The sequence below is a fragment of the Aspergillus terreus genome, genomic scaffold (assembly GCF_000149615.1).
Source record: "Aspergillus terreus NIH2624 scaffold_4 genomic scaffold, whole genome shotgun sequence".
Taxonomy (NCBI): Eukaryota; Fungi; Ascomycota; class Eurotiomycetes; order Eurotiales; family Aspergillaceae; genus Aspergillus; species Aspergillus terreus.
The window spans coordinates 324502-342640 of NT_165927.1; the positions used below are offsets into that span (position 1 = coordinate 324502).

General features: G+C 55.1%; 7 protein-coding genes across 7 annotated transcripts; 4 read left to right on the plus strand and 3 right to left on the minus strand.

The window, feature by feature from the left end:
• Positions 1–245: 245 nt before the first annotated feature.
• On the plus strand, positions 246–1681 carry ATEG_02900 (14-3-3 adaptor artA-like protein; the record flags this gene model as incomplete). The annotated part of the gene is made up of 8 exons (XM_001212078.1): positions 246–257; positions 480–487; positions 560–606; positions 673–692; positions 758–769; positions 847–1121; positions 1181–1268; positions 1328–1681. 8 exons carry the CDS (start codon positions 246–248, stop codon positions 1679–1681), a joined length of 816 nt encoding a protein of 271 aa, XP_001212078.1.
• A 660-nt stretch (positions 1682–2341) lies between these two features.
• Positions 2342–3315, minus strand: ATEG_02901 (eukaryotic translation initiation factor 3 subunit J; the record flags this gene model as incomplete). The annotated part of the gene is made up of 3 exons (XM_001212079.1): positions 2342–3049; positions 3147–3220; positions 3297–3315. 3 exons carry the CDS (start codon positions 3313–3315, stop codon positions 2342–2344), a joined length of 801 nt encoding a protein of 266 aa, XP_001212079.1.
• A 528-nt stretch (positions 3316–3843) lies between these two features.
• aspf22 (enolase acuN) lies at positions 3844–5383 on the minus strand (the record flags this gene model as incomplete). Its single annotated transcript, XM_001212080.1, has 5 exons — positions 3844–4198; positions 4252–4692; positions 4746–5085; positions 5151–5207; positions 5260–5383. The coding sequence occupies 5 exons, from the start codon at positions 5381–5383 to the stop codon at positions 3844–3846; spliced, it is 1317 nt and encodes a 438-aa protein (XP_001212080.1).
• A 1524-nt stretch (positions 5384–6907) lies between these two features.
• On the plus strand, positions 6908–8317 carry rpt4 (proteasome regulatory particle base subunit RPT4; the record flags this gene model as incomplete). The annotated part of the gene is made up of 4 exons (XM_001212081.1): positions 6908–7124; positions 7245–7631; positions 7684–8140; positions 8197–8317. 4 exons carry the CDS (start codon positions 6908–6910, stop codon positions 8315–8317), a joined length of 1182 nt encoding a protein of 393 aa, XP_001212081.1.
• Positions 8318–9184: 867 nt separating this feature from the next.
• Positions 9185–11423, plus strand: ATEG_02904 (glycoside hydrolase family 47 protein; the record flags this gene model as incomplete). Its single annotated transcript, XM_001212082.1, has 3 exons — positions 9185–9683; positions 9745–10389; positions 10447–11423. 3 exons carry the CDS (start codon positions 9185–9187, stop codon positions 11421–11423), a joined length of 2121 nt encoding a protein of 706 aa, XP_001212082.1.
• Positions 11424–11625: 202 nt separating this feature from the next.
• ATEG_02905 (M20 family metallopeptidase) lies at positions 11626–12927 on the minus strand (the record flags this gene model as incomplete). Its single annotated transcript, XM_001212083.1, has 1 exon — positions 11626–12927. One exon carries the CDS (start codon positions 12925–12927, stop codon positions 11626–11628), a length of 1302 nt encoding a protein of 433 aa, XP_001212083.1.
• Positions 12928–15531: 2604 nt separating this feature from the next.
• ATEG_02906 (uncharacterized protein) lies at positions 15532–17116 on the plus strand (the record flags this gene model as incomplete). The annotated part of the gene is made up of 2 exons (XM_001212084.1): positions 15532–15838; positions 15921–17116. The coding sequence occupies 2 exons, from the start codon at positions 15532–15534 to the stop codon at positions 17114–17116; spliced, it is 1503 nt and encodes a 500-aa protein (XP_001212084.1).
• Positions 17117–18139: the final 1023 nt, after the last annotated feature.

Here is an 18139-nt window from a genome sequence, read left to right on the forward strand (position 1 = left end):
TCATACTCTCTCCTCCAACGTTCTTCGAACTTCTTCAACTCCAGCTTCATCCCATCGTCTCCCGTCGATTGTGCTCTCTCCACCTCCCCATCGTCTGCCTCTTCCATCGCCCATCTTTCGGTCGCTTCCTCCCTCTCTTTTGTCTCCACACCCTCTCTACGCCCTCAACTCATCTCGTCTCGTCCCTCGTCGAATCACTCTCGTTGCCCCTCTCTCTTCTCTGTTGATCGGATCCCTTCTTCATCATGACTTCTGAGGTATGTCTCTCTGTTTGAATCCCCATGTCCCATACCCTGTTCTGTTTCCCGTGGTGATTTGTTTGTTTGGACCCCTCCTGTCCAGTTTGAGGGACCCTATCCCGTATCTACATCCACCGCTTTTCTCCCAAGTCCCTTGGATCTCTCTATCCTCGTTTCGTCTTTCTCGCAGTGCAGTCATCCTTGTTTCCAAACAAAGCTAACCACCTCTTTCATGTGCAGCGTGAGAAGTAAGCTCCCAGGCGATCGGGGTCCCTCCGTCCCAGATAACAGTCCCACTGACAATCCCCTCCCTTTCTCAGCAAGACCTTCCTCGCCCGCCTTTGCGAGCAGGCTGAGCGTTACGATGGTAAGCCTTCGATGTGACTCTGTCTTCCCTGTCCAAGTGCTGATTTATCCGCTTTTTGCGATGCAGAGATGGTCACCTACATGAAGGTAAGCCAACCAACTCCTTATCAATCCTCTCACCGCTGAGGACGCGATCGCTAACCGCCTTCCAGGAAGTCGCCAACGTATGCACAGCCCCGCCACGCGCGCTCCCTCAACCCTTTCCCCCTCTTCCCTCCCCTCAAAGCTGACCCCAGGCTAGATTGGTGGTGAACTCACCGTCGATGAGCGCAACCTCCTGTCCGTCGCCTACAAGAACGTCGTTGGTACTCGCCGTGCCTCTTGGCGTATCATCTCCTCCATCGAGCAGAAGGAGGAATCCAAGGGCTCCGAGCAGCACGTCTCCATCATCCGCGATTACCGCCAGAAGATCGAGACCGAGCTGGAAAAGGTCTGCCAGGATGTGCTGGATGTTCTCGACCAGTCTCTCATCCCCAAGGCTGAGACTGGCGAGTCCAAGGTCTTCTACTACAAGATGTAAGCGCATCTGTCCCCTGAAACACGCGTCGCACGACTGACCTGGCTGTGATAAAAAGGAAGGGTGACTACCACCGTTACCTCGCGGAGTTCGCCTCTGGCAACAAGCGCAAGGTCGCTGCTACTGCCGCCCACGAGGCTTACAAGGTATGCCGAACCGGAGCGCTCGCCACGGTGTCGCCCTGCTAACTGACGCCCTCTCTCAGAACGCTACCGATGTCGCCCAGACCGACCTCACCCCCACTCACCCCATCCGTCTGGGTCTCGCCCTGAACTTCTCCGTCTTCTACTACGAGATCCTGAACTCCCCCGACCGTGCCTGCCACCTGGCGAAGCAGGCCTTTGACGACGCCATTGCCGAGCTCGACTCCCTTTCTGAAGAGAGCTACCGTGACAGCACCCTGATCATGCAGCTGCTGCGTGACAACCTCACTCTCTGGACCTCTTCCGACGGCAACGAGGCCGAGGGTGCCGCCAAGGAGGAGAAGGCCGAGGAGGAGGGTGCCGCTGCCCCTGAGGACAAGGGTGAGGAGGCCAAGCCTGCTGCTGGCGACTCCTAAACGGTGGGCTTTGGAGCGTTTTCTTTGTTGTATCAAAAACTGCTTTGTGTGCTCGGCGTGCCTCTTTGGACGTTCGAAATTCTCTCTGGAAGTGTTCTGAGATCTGTTTTCGCTGCGTGAATGGTTAGGACCGTCACATATCTTCTATCTAATTGAGATCATGTGGGCCGGCCGGCGGAGTTTCATCTTTGGAGAGCGAGGAAAAGGGGGCTGAGCGGAATTTATCTCTCTTTTAGTGTCTTTATTCCCACCCCAGAGCCAGATACAATTGTTTTATTTCGTTATTCCGTAACTCAAAAGCTACCTAACCTGTCTGGCAAAAGTCCTATAAGATTACTCGTCATTGTCTCCGAGGGCACGTCCTACTGTTGGGACGCTTTTTAGATCAAGGAAGCAATTTGCTATGCAGGATTCTATCAAATCTAGTAATATGTTACCATGAACGAAACATGTTTCGGAAGAAGGCGGACAATCAGGCAGAGGGGAGAACAAAAGGATAGTTAGATATGGATATACAAAACAACCATGGGACGATCACTTAGTTGACAGATGGGTGAGTGTCAAACCGACCACACCCGCAACTCAAGGACGCGGAAGGGGAAGAAAAAAGAAACACGAATAAGAATGAAAAAGAGGCAGTCTCTCAAGAGTCCAACCACATCACATAAAGTCATCGTCATCCAGGCCATCATCATCATCGTAGGAAGCATCGATCTTGTTCTCGCGGCTGGTGACCAGCGACACCTTGGTCTTGGCGGCCTTGGACTTCTTGTTCCCCTTGTCGGCGGCGCGCTCCTCGCGCATCTTCTCGTTGCTCATGGTCGTCAACGCGCTGGCGATCTTCTTCACGTCGCCGCTGTTCAGCTCCTTGACCAGCTGCTTGGTGAACTCCTGCGCCCACAGCGCATACTGCGGCTTCTTGGAGTGCGCCGTCAGCAGCGGCGCCAGCGTGGTCGTCAGCCGCGTGAACTGGTCCTTCGTCGTCGGCTTGAACAGCGGCATCGCCGACAGGTCCACCGCCTGCGTCGGGTCCGCCGAGTCGCTGACCACCACCGCCTTCGGCGCGCCCCGGTTGCGCGTCCGGTTCAGGTCGATGTCCCCGAACAGATCCTCCGCGTGCTTCAGGTCCGAGTCCTTCTCCGTCCGCCGCAGCCGCGCCCGCCGCTCCGCCTCGTCCTCCTCGCTCTCGCTCGAGCTGTCCTCCTCCTCCCGCTTCTTGCGCTCCTCCTTGTGCTCCTGTATCCGCTGCGCCTTGCTCTTCTTCTTGGCCGCCGCTTCGGCTTCCGCCTTCGCCTTCGCTTCTGCCGCCTTGGCTGCCTTCTCCCGCTCTACTTCCGAGTCTTCGGCCGCGTCCCACGAGTCGAGGACCTGTTGTCGGCGATGGTTAGTCGTGGATTTCCGTGGTGTGAATGGGGGGTAGGTCTTGTAGTGTGGTGCGTAGAGTCAGAGGGAGGGGAAAACTCACATCCTCTTCTTCCTCGTCGTCAAACTTGCGACGGTAGGCAACAGGAGGGGGAGAGGTGCTCTCTTCCTCGTCATCTGTAGAGATTATATCGCGTCAGTATACATATACATGCCAGCCGCAGCCACCACGGTAGAAAGAATTTCAACATACCCCACTTGGAGGGCGCCATGGCGGACAAAGTCGATCAAAAAATGGACAAAGACGCAAAAGAACTTCACGCAGCAGACGGCTCAGACGGAAACTCCGCTGGTCCCGGCAGAAGGAATCGTCGTGGATGAGGAGACAACTGGGAGAAATTTTGGTGTGGGCGACCCCTCGATTTCAGCATCTCTACGATAGCACCCGGTGGGGCATGTGACGGTCACGTGTGCAACCGTTGATGCCCGATATTCCAGTCACCAACCCTACGAGTATATACTCCGTAGACATGAAATTGGTCTTGTTTTATGTTTACAACTCGCTTTGATCTACTGCATATTAAATGAACTTTTGCTTCATTATACCCACTATATGGCCTATCAATTCGTCATCATAAGTCTTTACCAAGGTCGTCGGCGACAAGGCAATGCAGCTGGGTTTCTGCCCAAAGGACTGCACGTTTGCCACTTGGAAACGATTGCACACCGTCCAGTCGGTACGGGACGGTGCTATTGACTCAATGGAGTCTCCTTCAGCAAAATACCGATTGTGGATGCATTTACAGGTTGACGGCAGTGCGGAACTTCTCGCCGGCGTAGACAGCGTTGTCACCAAGCTCCTCCTCGATACGGAGGATCTGGTTCAGCTTGGCCAGACGCTCGGAACGAGCAGGGGCACCGGTCTTGATCTGGCCGGAGCGCAGACCGACGGCAATGTCGGCAATGGTGACGTCCTCGGTCTCACCGGAACGGTGGGAGACCATGACACCCCAGTTGTCGGCATAGGAGTCCTTGGCGGCCTGGATGGACTCGGTGAGAGTACCAATCTGGTTGACCTTGAGGAGGAGGGCGTTGCAAGACTTGAGCTCAATGGCCTTCTTGATACGCAGGGGGTTGGTGACAGTCAAGTCATCACTGCAGCTGGTTAGACCTTTTTTCTGGATGAGGGGCACATATGGACCACTTACCCGACAATCTGGAAGTCAGAGGTCTTGTAGAAGTAGCTCCAGGCCTCCCAGTCATCCTCGGCGAAGGGATCCTCAATGCTGACAATGGGGTACTTGCTGGCAAGGGACTTGTAGAGGTCGGCCAGCTGCTCGTAGGTGAGCCACTTGGAGGGGTCGCTCTCGGGGTTCTTGAAGTCAAGGTCGTACTTCTTGACGTCGGCCTTGTAGAACTCGCTGGAGGCAACGTCCATGGCGATGTGCATCTTGCCGGTGTAGCCGGCCTGCTCGATGGCCTCGGAGATCAGGTCAAGAGCCTCCTCGGCAGTCTGAATATCGGGAGCAACACCACCCTCGTCACCGACGTTACCAGCAGACTGGCCGTACTTCTTCTTGGCGAGGGCCTTGAGCTTCTGGTAGACCTCAGCACCCTGACGGAGAGCCTCGGAGAAGGAGGGGGCGGAGCTAGAAATGATCAGCATTGCCATTAGATTTGAGGATCCTCGGATGGGACTTACTCAGGGACGATCATGAACTCCTGGAAGGCAAGACGGCCACCGGCGTGGGAACCACCGTTCAGGACGTTCTGGAAGGGGACGGGGAGCACGTAGGGCTTCTTGGTACCGGCGAGGTCGGAGATGTGAGCGTAGAGAGGGACACCCTTCTCAGCAGCACCAGCCTTGGCAATGGCCAAGCTGACACCGAGGATGGCGTTGGCACCGAGGTTAGACTTGTTGGCCGAGCCATCGAGCTTGTTGAGGAACTCGTCAACCTTGGACTGGTCCTTCACATCGAGGTTCTCCTTGATGACGGCGGGGCCGATGGTCTCGTTGACGTTCTTGACAGCCTTGAGGACACCTGTAGTGGACACAGCCCGGTCAGCGTACGTGAATATAGTGGGATGTCCGCTTGACCCAACATACCCTTTCCACCCCAGTGGGTCTTGTCACCGTCACGGAGCTCGCAAGCCTCGTGCTGACCTAGGACGTTGTTAGCCTGGTTGTGACGAAGAGTGCGTCGAGAAGAACTTACCGGTGGAAGCTCCGGAGGGAACAATGGCACGGTGAAGGCCGGTCTCGGTGACGACGTCAACCTCAACGGTGGGGTTACCGCGAGAGTCGTAGACGGAGCGGGCGTGGATCTTGGAGATAGGCATGATGACGAGCTGAGAGATGGATCAGTCGACTGGGGGGGAGAAAAGGAGAGGGAAGAAAAGCAGGAAGATGGCAGAAGATATATATATAGGGCACGGGAAAGACGGGAGAAAAGACAGATGACTCGGTGCTGGGAGGAGACTAGCAGCGGGGGGTGGTGAAAACAGTAAGTGGTGGTTCACCGACAACCCAAAAGGATTGACCTGCGCGGAGACGGGGGAGCAACAACAACAGGTGACAATCCTTGGGAAAGTGGATCAATGGAATGGATTGACCAGTGTCAGGGACGAGTGGAGGATTCCGCAAGGTCGATCGACCCAAGGGAGGCTCTTTCGACCTGGCTGGATGGTGATGTAGAGGTGAAGGTGGTATGATGAAGTCGTTATGGAGGGGTCAACAGGTGAAGGTGGGATGGTGGGGTAATTGAGGAGGGTAGGGAAAGAAAACAGAAAAGAAGACAGGGAGTAAAGACGGATTGTCTGTACACAGCATAACTTACCTGGAATTGCAGAGAACTCAAGGATCTGATGGAGGAGAAGAGGAGAAAAGAAGAAGAGAGAAGAGGAGGGAGGAGGAAGTACTAATACTAATACTACTACGAAGAATTGTCACAGTAATCGTGTCATAGCCAACCGCCTTCTCCGTACCTACTCCCCACCCTGCAAGCAGGTGCTTCGTCGGCCGCCGCGAGTAACAAGAACAGGACGATCTACTGCCCCGGGAAAGCTCACGGTCTTCGTCCTCCGAATCTTTCCAACTTCATGGTGGGGCTTTCATGCTTCTCGTGTCTCTCGTCGACTCTGCTTCCACTCATGGACGCGAGATCTTCCGCATATCCTCGGGGTAATGCGGGTGTGCTCGTGGTTCTCCAGGCCCGTTCCCCCTGATAACTTGTACCTTGTGGGATTCCCTCTTGGAACTCGGGTGTTACGGAATGTCTGGTTATTAACACCTCACTCTTGCACTCGCGAATTTCTAGACGGTCATATACAACCGACTCTGCAGGATGGACCGACAAGGTTTCTACGTAGATGCCTAATGCCATTGTGCACCATTGGGCACGTATCAGACTCGCTCTCTGATAGACGCTCTTCCAACGGGTATCTATCTCATCTTGGACATCTCCTATGGCCCAGTGAGACCCCTTCGAGGCATGCTGGTTGCGTCATGACGAAAAGACTCCGATGACACCTTGATGCCTGATCGGGTCGCGGATAATTAATACTGCGGACGGAAGGCGTTACGTAAGGGGATCTTTCTGCCTTGTATATTAGGCATATATTTTCACGTGAAACACGCACGTGATTAACGCCTCAGGCATAAATCAGGTGACTTACATCACCTGCTGCTCCGTAAGCTCTCAACAGCTCGCCCGAGCTGGCTGTTGGCACCGATCAGATACCCCGACCAGCCATCCACTTCTCATCAACCGCGACAACCTCATCCTTTCCCAGAGTGCCTATCTCAACTTCTACCGCTCTTGCTCATCCCCTTGACCCAATCTCTCTGGTTCACCACCTTCCATCATGAACGGCGCCAGTGACCCAGAGAGGGAGCAGGCTCTCGAAGACTACAAGAAGAGCCTGTTGGAGCTGCGGGAATGGGAGGCGAAGCTCAAGTCTCTCAGATTGGGTATCAAGGATCTGCAGAGAGAATTTGACATTTCGGAAGAGAACATCAAGGCCCTGCAAAGCGTCGGCCAGATCATCGGTGAAGTCCTGAAGCAGTTGGATGAGGAAAGGTGTACGTCTATACTCCCACTTATCTTCTTATGCCCATCACACACCAGCGAGTTGAATTTCTCCATCGAACCCTTACCGCGTGTTTCCAGTCGCCGGTCCGAAACATGCTGACCTCTCCTAGTCATTGTGAAGGCATCCTCCGGACCCCGATATGTCGTCGGTTGCCGCTCAAAGGTCGATAAATCGAAACTGAAGCAAGGCACGCGTGTCGCCCTCGATATGACAACGTTGACCATCATGCGGATGCTCCCCCGGGAGGTCGACCCGTTGGTGTACAACATGTCGTTGGAGGATCCCGGTCAGGTTAACTTCGCCGGTATCGGTGGTCTGAACGAGCAGATCCGAGAGCTACGCGAAGTGATTGAGCTGCCCCTGAAGAATCCCGAACTCTTCCAACGAGTGGGTATCAAGCCACCCAAGGGTGTCCTGCTGTATGGACCTCCCGGTACGGGAAAGACGCTATTGGCACGAGCAGTGGCCAGCTCCATGGAGACCAACTTCTTGAAGGGTGCGCTAACCCGTTTCCGCATTTTGACTGCAACATTGCTAATCATACCTAGTGGTGTCGTCTGCCATTGTCGATAAGTACATCGGTGAATCCGCACGGTTAATAAGAGAAATGTTCGGCTACGCCAAGGAACACGAGCCTTGTATTATCTTCATGGACGAAATCGATGCCATCGGTGGTAGACGTTTCTCCGAGGGTACCTCCGCGGACCGCGAAATCCAACGGACATTGATGGAGCTGCTGAACCAGCTGGATGGATTCGATTATCTGGGCAAAACCAAGATCATCATGGCCACGAACCGACCGGACACTCTCGACCCGGCGCTGCTCCGAGCCGGTCGTCTGGACCGGAAGATTGAGATTCCTCTTCCCAATGAGGTTGGACGGTTGGAGATTCTCAAGATCCACTCCAGCACGGTCCAGCTGGACGGTGAGATCGATTTTGAGAGTGTGGTGAAGATGAGCGATGGCCTCAACGGAGCCGATCTTCGTAACGTGGTCACGGAAGCGTACGTTTCAACCCCAGATTTTGCTGTGTGTACAGGTGAGCTAACGCGTGTTACAGTGGCCTGTTTGCGATTAAGGATTACCGGGATGCGATCAACCAGGATGATTTCAACCGCGCGGTTCGGAAGGTGGCAGAGGCTAAGAAGCTGGAGGGCAAGTTGGAATACCAGAAGCTGTAGTGCATTCACATATCGCCGTATCTGCATGGTTAGAAATCAGTGTAATACGTTGTCGACTCAACACTTTCTCAAGTAGATACAGGGAGTAGGCGATTTCCGTTGGATCCTTCATTCTATCGATTATTTTATCATTACTGAGGTATGTGTCCTACAAGGAGGACGCTCATGTAGCTCCCATCTTATCGAAATGCCCATCTGACGACCAAGTAACCGAGTACACAGGATCACCATTTCAGTTGGTTTCTCCATACTCTCCCGAATGTACATACATACTCAGCACACCTCATATTCTTTTGTACATATTCTTTAGCATATAGTATCGTTGCCATGGATGACGCCAAGGCGTTGGCTTCCCCGGCCGCCTCCACCAATGAACTCCGATCTACATGTTGGGCGCGTCGCAACAAGTGGCCACTCCAGCCGTCTCATCTTCTGCAGTGCACCAGAGCGACAGCTATCCTAATCCTTCATATTGGCATCAGCTCCGTCCAGGCGAAGCTGAAAGCTTCGCAGATTCCCCTTTGCGATTGGCAGTCAGGCACCATCTTGAATGTTGGTCGGTTCGTGTTTTTATTCCAGTACTCACATCGACGCATTCTACGCGAGCAACTCGAGTCCATAGTTCAGTACCGCTGACCCTCGGCTATTGCGACACGCAGGCGTCTCCCAGATTGTACGAAGCTATCCATGTCGTCACCGTGTCTTCATATCGACGAAAGGCGGAATCACTTGAAGCATACCTGAGAGAGGACACAACTGCCTACGAGAGCAACAGTCAACGTATGCTTCCCCACTTTACGAACCTCCATTCAAGCGACCACCTCCTGAGAATCCTCCATACCAAACGCCGCGGACAGGCAGACGGCCATGTCTTACCAATATCCGCGACACAGCCCCTCGCTCTCTCCCAATCGGCCTCTCGAGAACAACTACTGGCGTCCTAGCCGGAGCCCGGGCACCACTGGACTGGGCGGGTATGGTCTTTCACAGTCTCCCGGGATATCGAACAATCTGAACAATTTCTTCACCGGCGACCGCGGCCTCCCCATGTACAAGGATAAGCCGTATTTCGCGCCCCGGCGCACTGGCCCCAGACTCAGACGGAGGAGGGCTGTGTACGGTGTCGGTGTGTTGGTGTTTCTGGCTGTCGTTTGGTATTATGTATTTGGAGGATGGGGAGGGCCCGCACTGAAAACGCCCGATTCGGCGCGCGGAGAAGCGCTCTGGGCGTGGGTGCAGAGCCTCGACAGCACGGACCCGACGTACGACGGGACGCTACAGAAGGGCATCGACTGGGCCGCGCGGAGAGAAAAAGTCAGGGATACAATGATCGTCAGCTGGGATAGCTATGAACAGCATGGTTGGGGTATGCGAGTTCCCAGCCCTGAGTCACCCTTCGAGAGAACCATGCTAACGCCGAATTGCAGGTCTTGACGAGTACCGCCCGCAGGCTAAGAATGGCAAGAATATGGTCGAAGGTGGCATGGGATGGATTATTGTTGACGCACTTGATACGCTCATGATCATGAACCTGACCTCGCGCGTCCAACACGCTCGCAGCTGGATCCACCACACATTGCAGTACAACCAGAACCACGACGTGAACACGTTTGAGACGACCATTCGGATGCTGGGTGGGCTTCTCTCAGCGCATTATCTCTCTTCGACCTTCCCCGACCTGGCGCCGATCACAGATGACGACGCGGGCTCGCCCGGCGAGGACCTGTATATCGAAAAGGCAACTGACCTGGCCGATCGATTGATAGGCGCTTTTGACTCCAAGTCCGGGGTGCCGTTCGCCAGTATTAACCTCAACACATCAGAGGGCATCCCGTCCCATGCAGACAACGGTGCTTCGTCAACGGCGGAGGCTACGACGTTGCAGTTGGAGTTCAAGTATCTGGCCAAGCTGACTGGCGAGGCGGAGTATTGGCGGGTCGTAGAGAAGGTGATGCAGGTTGTGGACGAGCAAAACGCGAAAGACGGGCTTGTTCCGATCTATATATACCCCGACACTGGCCATTTCCGGGGTGACAATATCCGTCTCGGCAGTCGGGGCGATTCGTACTATGGTATGACTTTGCCCGTGTCCATTTCCCACGCGCGCGTCTCTAACTGATTGTCCCTAGAATATCTTATCAAACAGTATCTCCAGACGTCTGAACAGGAGCCCGTGTACAAGGAGATGTGGGACGAAGCGCTCGTCGGCATTCGGAAACACCTCATTGCGTACAGCAAAAACGCCCAGCTGACCATCCTGGGCGAGCGTCCCTCCGGCCTTGACGGCGCCCTATCCCCCAAGATGGACCACCTCGTGTGTTTCCTGCCGGGCACGATCGCGCTCGGCGCCACCGGCGGACTACCCCTGTCACAGGCGAAGAAGTCCTCGACGTGGACGCAGCGGCACGACGAGGAGATCCTCCTCGCCAAGGAGCTCATGAAGACCTGCTGGGCGACGTACCTCGCCACCAAGACCGGCCTCGCGCCCGAAATCACCTACTTCCAGATGGACACCCCGGCCGTAATGGAGAGCGACGCGTACCCGGACTCGACCCTCGCCACGGGCAACCGCGAGTCGCAGCATAAGGATCTGCCCCTACGATCGAAGCCGCTCTACCCGCTCGCCGACGAGACCCTGACCTGGCGCGACGACATCCAGATCCACACCCAGGACCGCCACAACCTCCAGCGGCCCGAGACCGTCGAGTCGCTCTTCTACATGTACCGCATCACCGAGGACGAGACCTACCGGCAGTGGGGGTGGGAGATGTTCAAATCCTTTGTGCGCCATACAGCTGTTGTAGAGCACGACCCGCTCGTGTCGGAGGACGCGGCCAACGGACAGGAGCCAGCGGCGCAGCGTCCCTCCCGCATCGTGGGATTTACCTCCCTCTCCAACGCCGACACGATCCCCGCCGTCCAGCGAGACAACATGGAGAGCTTCTGGATGGCCGAGACCCTCAAGTATTTCTATCTGCTCTTCTCGGATCGCGAGTTCCTCCCCCTCGAGAAGAACGTGTTCAACACCGAGGCCCATCCCTTGCCCCGCTTCCAGCCGGGAGGGGAGTTGAAAACGGGATGGACGCGGAAGAGCCGGGAGACGTGATGTACATATACTCGGAGGTGGGTTTTGCTTTGGCTTTTGTGGAGTATCCAATATATTAGATTTGGCAGACAGTCCTAATCCATGTAATGACATGTTGGAATCATCCTCGGTGTGGGGTGTTACCCAATGCGCATAGATATATATACATAGCATCATACCGACCGGTCGAATCGTAGATCATGCAATCATTACCAACCCCTTTCTACATAGCGGCCTCAATCAACTTGCGATACCCCTGCAGTGCCTCCTCCAGTTGCGCAACCGTGATCGCCTCATGGTCCCCATGCGCAACGTGGATGCTCCCCGGACCATACAGATACCGACGGACGGGCGCGCCATCGGCACGCTCATGAATACGGAGGTTAGGCACATCCGTCCCGTAATTGACCGTGGTAACCTCGAAGCCATCGACATCCGTATCCAGGTCTTGGGGCGGGTATCCCTCAGACCATTCGCTGAAGTCGGGGTAGACATTCTCATCGCCGCCGGTGGCATCGCGGACAGCGCGCCGGACGATATCCCGCGCCTCGTCGGGGGTCCCCGCGGCGAGACGCACGGCGACATTCGCATGCGCGGACGCGGGCACAACGTTGGCCGCCACACCGCCCTCCATGCGGCCGATGTTGACGGTCGTGCGGCCGTATTTCGGGCTCGAGGGGAGGCCGCCTTCCTGCGCCGGGATGTCGCCCAGGCGGTCGACGCGCAGCAGGGCCGGGAGCAGGGCGGACACGGCGCTGTGGCCCAGCCACGGGTAGCCGGAGTGGGCGGCCTGGCCGGTTGCGACGAGCTCGAAGCCCAGCATGCCCTTGTGGCCGGATACGAGGGCGAGGTCAGTGGGCTCGCCAAAGATGACGGCGCGGAAGGGCGAGGGGGACGGGTTCAGGGACGAGTCGGAGAAGACCTTCATGCCGGTGCCGCCGACTTCTTCGTCGACGACGAAGAGGAGCCCGAGCGGGGCGGAGGGGTCGCGCTCCAGGATGTCCAGGGCGGCGAAGACCTGCGCGGCAACGCTACCCTTGGCGTCGACGGAGCCGCGGCCCGAGATGCGGATGTCGTTGTCGACGCGGGCTGCGCTGTATGGGATGAAGGGCGGGACGGTGTCGATGTGGCTGGTGAGGAGGATTTTAGGCGCGGCGGACGCGCCGGACGGGTAGGCGAAGACATTGAAGCGGTCTTCGTCGGGCTGGCGGCCGTCTTTGGAGGGGACGGGCTGCTTGACGACGGTGAAGTTGTGGGCTTGGAGGAACTCGGCTACAAAGTCCCCGGCTTTGCGCTCGTGGCCGGAGATGGACGAGATCTGCACGAGATCGCGATGGAAGGACAGGAAGGGGGAGTCGCTGATGACATCGTCGGCGGCGCTGGAGGCAATGGCGCTGGTCGCCTCATCTCCGTGTACTCCTGTAGACGTCGACGGTGACAGCACCAGCTGCGGCGGTTCGGGGTGCGGAGAAGCACCGACGTAGGTGGCCGCGCTGGCCAGCAGAAGCGAGATGGCGGATTTCATGAGTAAGAGGAATTGGTGTCTACCTGGCGACAAGAAGAGAGTGGGAATCCGGATCAAGGTCAAGGAGAGTGGAGAGTGATGACGATGTCGGTCGGCGAGGGTGATGTAATTGTTGCTATTCTGGTGCTTTCGGGATAGTGTCACGTGAGATCTTCCTCTTTACACAATGGGATTATTAACTACCCAGTATTCATCCTCATCCGGACTGCTCCGAAGACACGAATCAACCTCACACTGCGGAGAGAGGACTCGTCTCATGTCTTGGACTGGATGAAACAATCCAGGTCAGTTTCACTCCTACGCTCCATACAGAATACTCCTACGAACCATACGTCATGACATTATGCATCACCGGCCGATCAGATCGGTGACAAAAGTACATACATACAGCCGACACAAGACCCGAACAAGCAAAGGAATCCGACGCCAATTGCCAAGCATCAGGGCGACGTAAACCCACAGGATCAGAACCCACCGGGGCAAGCCTCCAGCATATCCTGTCCACTCCCGATGGTCCTCTTTTACCCGAGAAAAAATTTCACTTTTCGCCATGAGGACTGTACCAGACTTTGGCCACCAGACACCGTCCGTCTGGCTCTGGCCATGTGGACCTGACGTCGGCACCAGAGAATTAGTAACCCAGCGAGATCCAGAGTTCTTGTTTTCTGGAAGGGTCTACACGACCTACTGGAATAGGTGACCCGCGGACAAGGTATGGAAGGGAAGGGAGGAGGCCGACGGGGTCCCGCTTGAGCCCTGGCCCCTCACGATTCTTGTCGCGGGTGATGCATGACGAGGAGTAGGGATTGGTTATTATGGGGTCGCACAGGCTCCGTACAGCCAACATGACCTCCCAGCTCATACAAACGTAGCGGTTCCGCTTCTCAGCTGCGACCTACATAGCTGGGTCTGGCACCGAACATACATGAACCTCCTGCAGGGTGGTGATGGCCGCTCCCGAGAATGTGTCTCCCCTTCCCAACCTCCCGGTGCGGGATGTGTCTGTTGGCAGAATGGACAGGTCGCAGGGGACGAGGGCAGAGCGATGTCGGTCGCACAACACCCTGGGAGGGAGGGAGGAAGGAAGGAATCCACCCAGCCACTAGGACTACTGGAGCTCACAGTCCATCCCGATGGAGTTCTGTGTTAGACCAGTCGAGTCGGTCAGAGTCTAGACACATTGTCTCTTGTCGCGGGCTCTCTTGTTCGCTGGGGAGGGTCGACTAGTGAGTTCCCCGACCCCATTTCGACCCTCTGGGTGGTTCTGGTGGGTGATGCGAAGCCGTTGGAGCGACGGCACACTACGGACTAACTACGTCGGATGGATCGTTCTTCGGCCCCTGCTTTGGCCGAATCGAACCCAGATCTCTCTAGCTCGCTTACAGTAGGGTTCTCATGTAATGGCAGATGGCAAATGGCAAATGGCGAATTCGAGTCCCTTTACCCTCATCCTGGTAAGGAACGGAAAATAGAAGCACAGAAAATAAAGCCCGCGAAAACCGTGGCAAGGAACAAACGGAACCATGGCACCACCCACGGACTGAGACGGACCGACTTGACTCTTTGGACAAAATTCCGACGATCCTTCCAATTCTCTGCTTCGGCTCCCGATTCTTTCGCGGCGCATGGACGAGGAGGATGGAGGAATGATGGAATGATGGGGACGGCGAAAATGAGGGATACTCGGCGGCGGCAGAGGCTCGTCGGTTGAACAATGATAATAACAGAATAATAGTAAAAATAATAATCATAATAATAATAATAATAATCACTATTATTAAGTATTTTGAGAACTGATGAAAAAGGAAAGAAAAAAAGAAAAATCATCATCTTACACCAGTTCTGATCGATACAGAAAACGAATTTCTTATATCATAAAATTCTCGACTGGTTACTCCGTCCGTCTGTGCTCCCCTCCTCTTCTCTCTTTCTCTCTCTCTCTCCTCCCCTCCAGTTCTTTCTCTTCCTCACCTCTACCTGCTCTTCCTTCTCACCACCACTCCAACGCCGCCGATTGTCTCTGCAGCCTGAGCTGTCAGTCGCCTTGGGCCTTCACCTCTCCCTCCCCGGCCAGTTGTTCGTTCGTCCTGCATCCACTGACGGGCTCCACGTCGGCTCATCCTGCCTGCCCTCCCAACCAGTCCCAGTCGGCAATCACTCACTGGACCATCGCAAAGGCAGCTGATTCCCCTCGCGCCTGCCGGTTCGTCATCTGAAGCTGTTCGACCTGATCCGTGGGACGTTGTCGTCTTTGGCTTCTTGTCTCTCGTCGTTTTCTGGACGCCTTTCACCGCCACGCCACGTCTACAAGGCCCCCGGGGACCGTCTGTCAATAAAGAGTCATTGTTCTTTCTTTCTGACACATCCCCAGCCGATTTCTCTCTGCTTTTCTTTTCTCCAACCTCCATCTCCCGCCTCTGAGTCAAAGCATATCGTCGATAATGTTCTTTCTCTCCGATTAATCCCAATCCTTGTCCTCGTATTCCGCATTGTTCCTCCTCGCGTCAAAAGAACTTTCGACATCCGCACGTGAAGGACGCCTCTAAATTTCCCTCCCGCGCCAAATTCTCCACCCAAACAGTCTACCGTTGGGAGACCCTCACAATGCTAAAACTTTCCCAACTCATAGACGCCAAACGGCGGGATAGTTCCGACACCATGGGAGAACCCTCTGTTCTCTCTCGTCCACCACCGCAGTCTCCCATCACCACTGGCACTTCGACTCCCGTCTCACCCGCTGTCTCCCTCTTCTCCGCCAAAGGTCATACGCGCTTCTCCAGTTCCGTCTCCTCCCTCGTTTCGTCCCCAGGACCGAGCAATTCTATGGACATCCCTTCGCGCAACCCCTTGACCGGTGTGAAGGAAGAACCCAGTGGGGCTCCGGCGAGGGATCTCGAGGAAGAATACTTCCGTAAGTAGCTCACCCTTGCGCCCAGCCCCGTCTTTTATCTCCGCGACATTGCCTGCGCCTAGAACCTGGCTGACCCGTGCAGAACATTTTGACCAAGGTCTGTCAATAGTTGAAGATTCCTACCTTGCCTCCATGGATTATTCCAGCGGCTACGACTTCTCCGATGCCAACATGGATCCCTCCCATTCCCCCAAGAAAAGACGTTCCGATAGCGTGTCTACCAAAGGTCTGTCGCGCATTGGCTCGCGGATATCGACGATATCGACTCGTTTCAAATCCAAACGTGCCTCCGATGAGCTGGATGGTGCTGATGGGTTTGCTGCGGGACTGCGGTCTCGCACGAATTCATCGTCCTCCGCCTTTGTTACCGTTCCGGGGCTCTCGATGAGTCAAGTGAATTCCATTGCCATTCCTCCTTCCCCTGCACGCACAATATTCGAAGAGCGGATGAGCGAGTCGGGGACCCAGCCGATTGATATTGTCAAAGCCAACAGCCAGAGCCAGGACGAGTCTGCGCCTCAAGCCACCACGCCGCTGCTCCCCCCATTCATGGGCGATGAGCCGTTGTGTCCTACGGCCTCACGCGTTCACTCGCCCCTGCAATCGCCTTCGGTGGCAGATATGTCCGATGAGATTGCAGATGTCACCGCCCAGCAGGACGGACGTTTGGCTGGACTTCCTTCGCCTCCGTTGTCGACCAAACCCTCCGTCGCCTCGTTCAGCCGTCCTCGTGCTGGCACCACCCGGACTGTGTCCGGCGAGACGCCCACGTTCATTCTCTCCGATCCGAACGATGAGTGGGCAAACAAACTTGGCCACGCCAATTTCACTATTCAGCCTGAGCCGTACGTGCCCGAGGTCTACGACTTGGAGTCTTTCCACCAACTGCGCGCCCAGTGGGATCTTGCGCAATGTAACTTCGCCAAGCATCTTGTGCGCACCGGAGAGCATTACGGGATCACTTCCAACATCTACAAGCTCACGGAAGAAAAGTGGGAGGCTATCAACAATGAGTGGAAGCGCCATCACGAAGCGATGGTATCTCAACTAGAGATCACCGATGGACCCCAACTGGGCCTCATCAAGTCCCACCGCGATCCGTGCGAACAGCTCAAAATCCCACGTCTTCACGATGAAAAGTTTCCTGAGTTGGGAGACGGCGAGATTGTCGGTCCCATGAAAATCGCACCCGCGACCAGCACCTCTGGGCTGTGTCGGAGCCCATCGCTGAAGCGAAGCTTTTTCAAATTCTTCCAGGATCTGGTATCCCGATCATAGATTCTGAGTCTACCTTCCGGGTTACAAAACTTCCTACGATTGAACTACTGCGAGAGGATGTGATGTGTACCATCTGATTTTCCACCTCTCTAATGACCGATTCAGCGTGTGATGACTAATGTCTTGTCTCTTTATTCTTGTTGTCCTTCTGATCTGTGATCTGATACATGCATGACTGATGACTTCTGCGCCTGCGACTACTGACTCGCAGGGTGCAATACGCTCCTTACGCTTGACGCCGTTTCTTTTGTTCGATCTTGTTTAATGTCTCATAAAACACTCTCTCCCCCACATGTACTGGTGTCACCGTGTACTACCCGACGCTCTTTTGCCTTCTCCGAGGTTTGCACCTTGCATAATGTTGTTGGATCCGTCTGGTTGAAAAGCAGGTGACAAGAAGGCTGGGGCTGGAGCAAGGGGAGGGGCGCGAAGGGGCAGCACCTGGAGGCCTCCTCGACTGTTTCCATACCCGAAATCATGTTGATTTGGGCCTTGTGTATTTCAGGATGGTTGTGCGCCAGCGAAAAGCATTCTTGATTGGAGTGATTTGTATAATGTATATAGTACAGACTACTATACCCAACATGTCGATAATGATATCTTAATATTAGACGGTTTATTTCCTGACAAATGCGGAAGCATCCTCGCTGATACTATGGAATGCTGTAAGATTGTAAATGCCTGTGACTGCGATGGATGATACCGAGGTCTGAAGATATAGGCACAACACCGGCCGCGGGACGAGCGCACAGCATGGCCTCCTGCACGCGGCGATTGGGCCACCTGCAAGACAGGTATGGAACGCGTCCGCGCGCCCGCTGCAGGCCAGATAGACACCTAGGTTCTACATATAAGGGGAAGGTGGTGGACTGTGGGGGCAAGTGGTACAAGTACCTGGACCGCAACCGGAGAGGCGCGATAACAGTAAAGACTTATTGCTCTACATTTGTTTTCTGATTTTAAAATTGTATTCATAAGTCCCACAAGAGCATTTAATACATCTGAAAATCTTAATCCGAATTT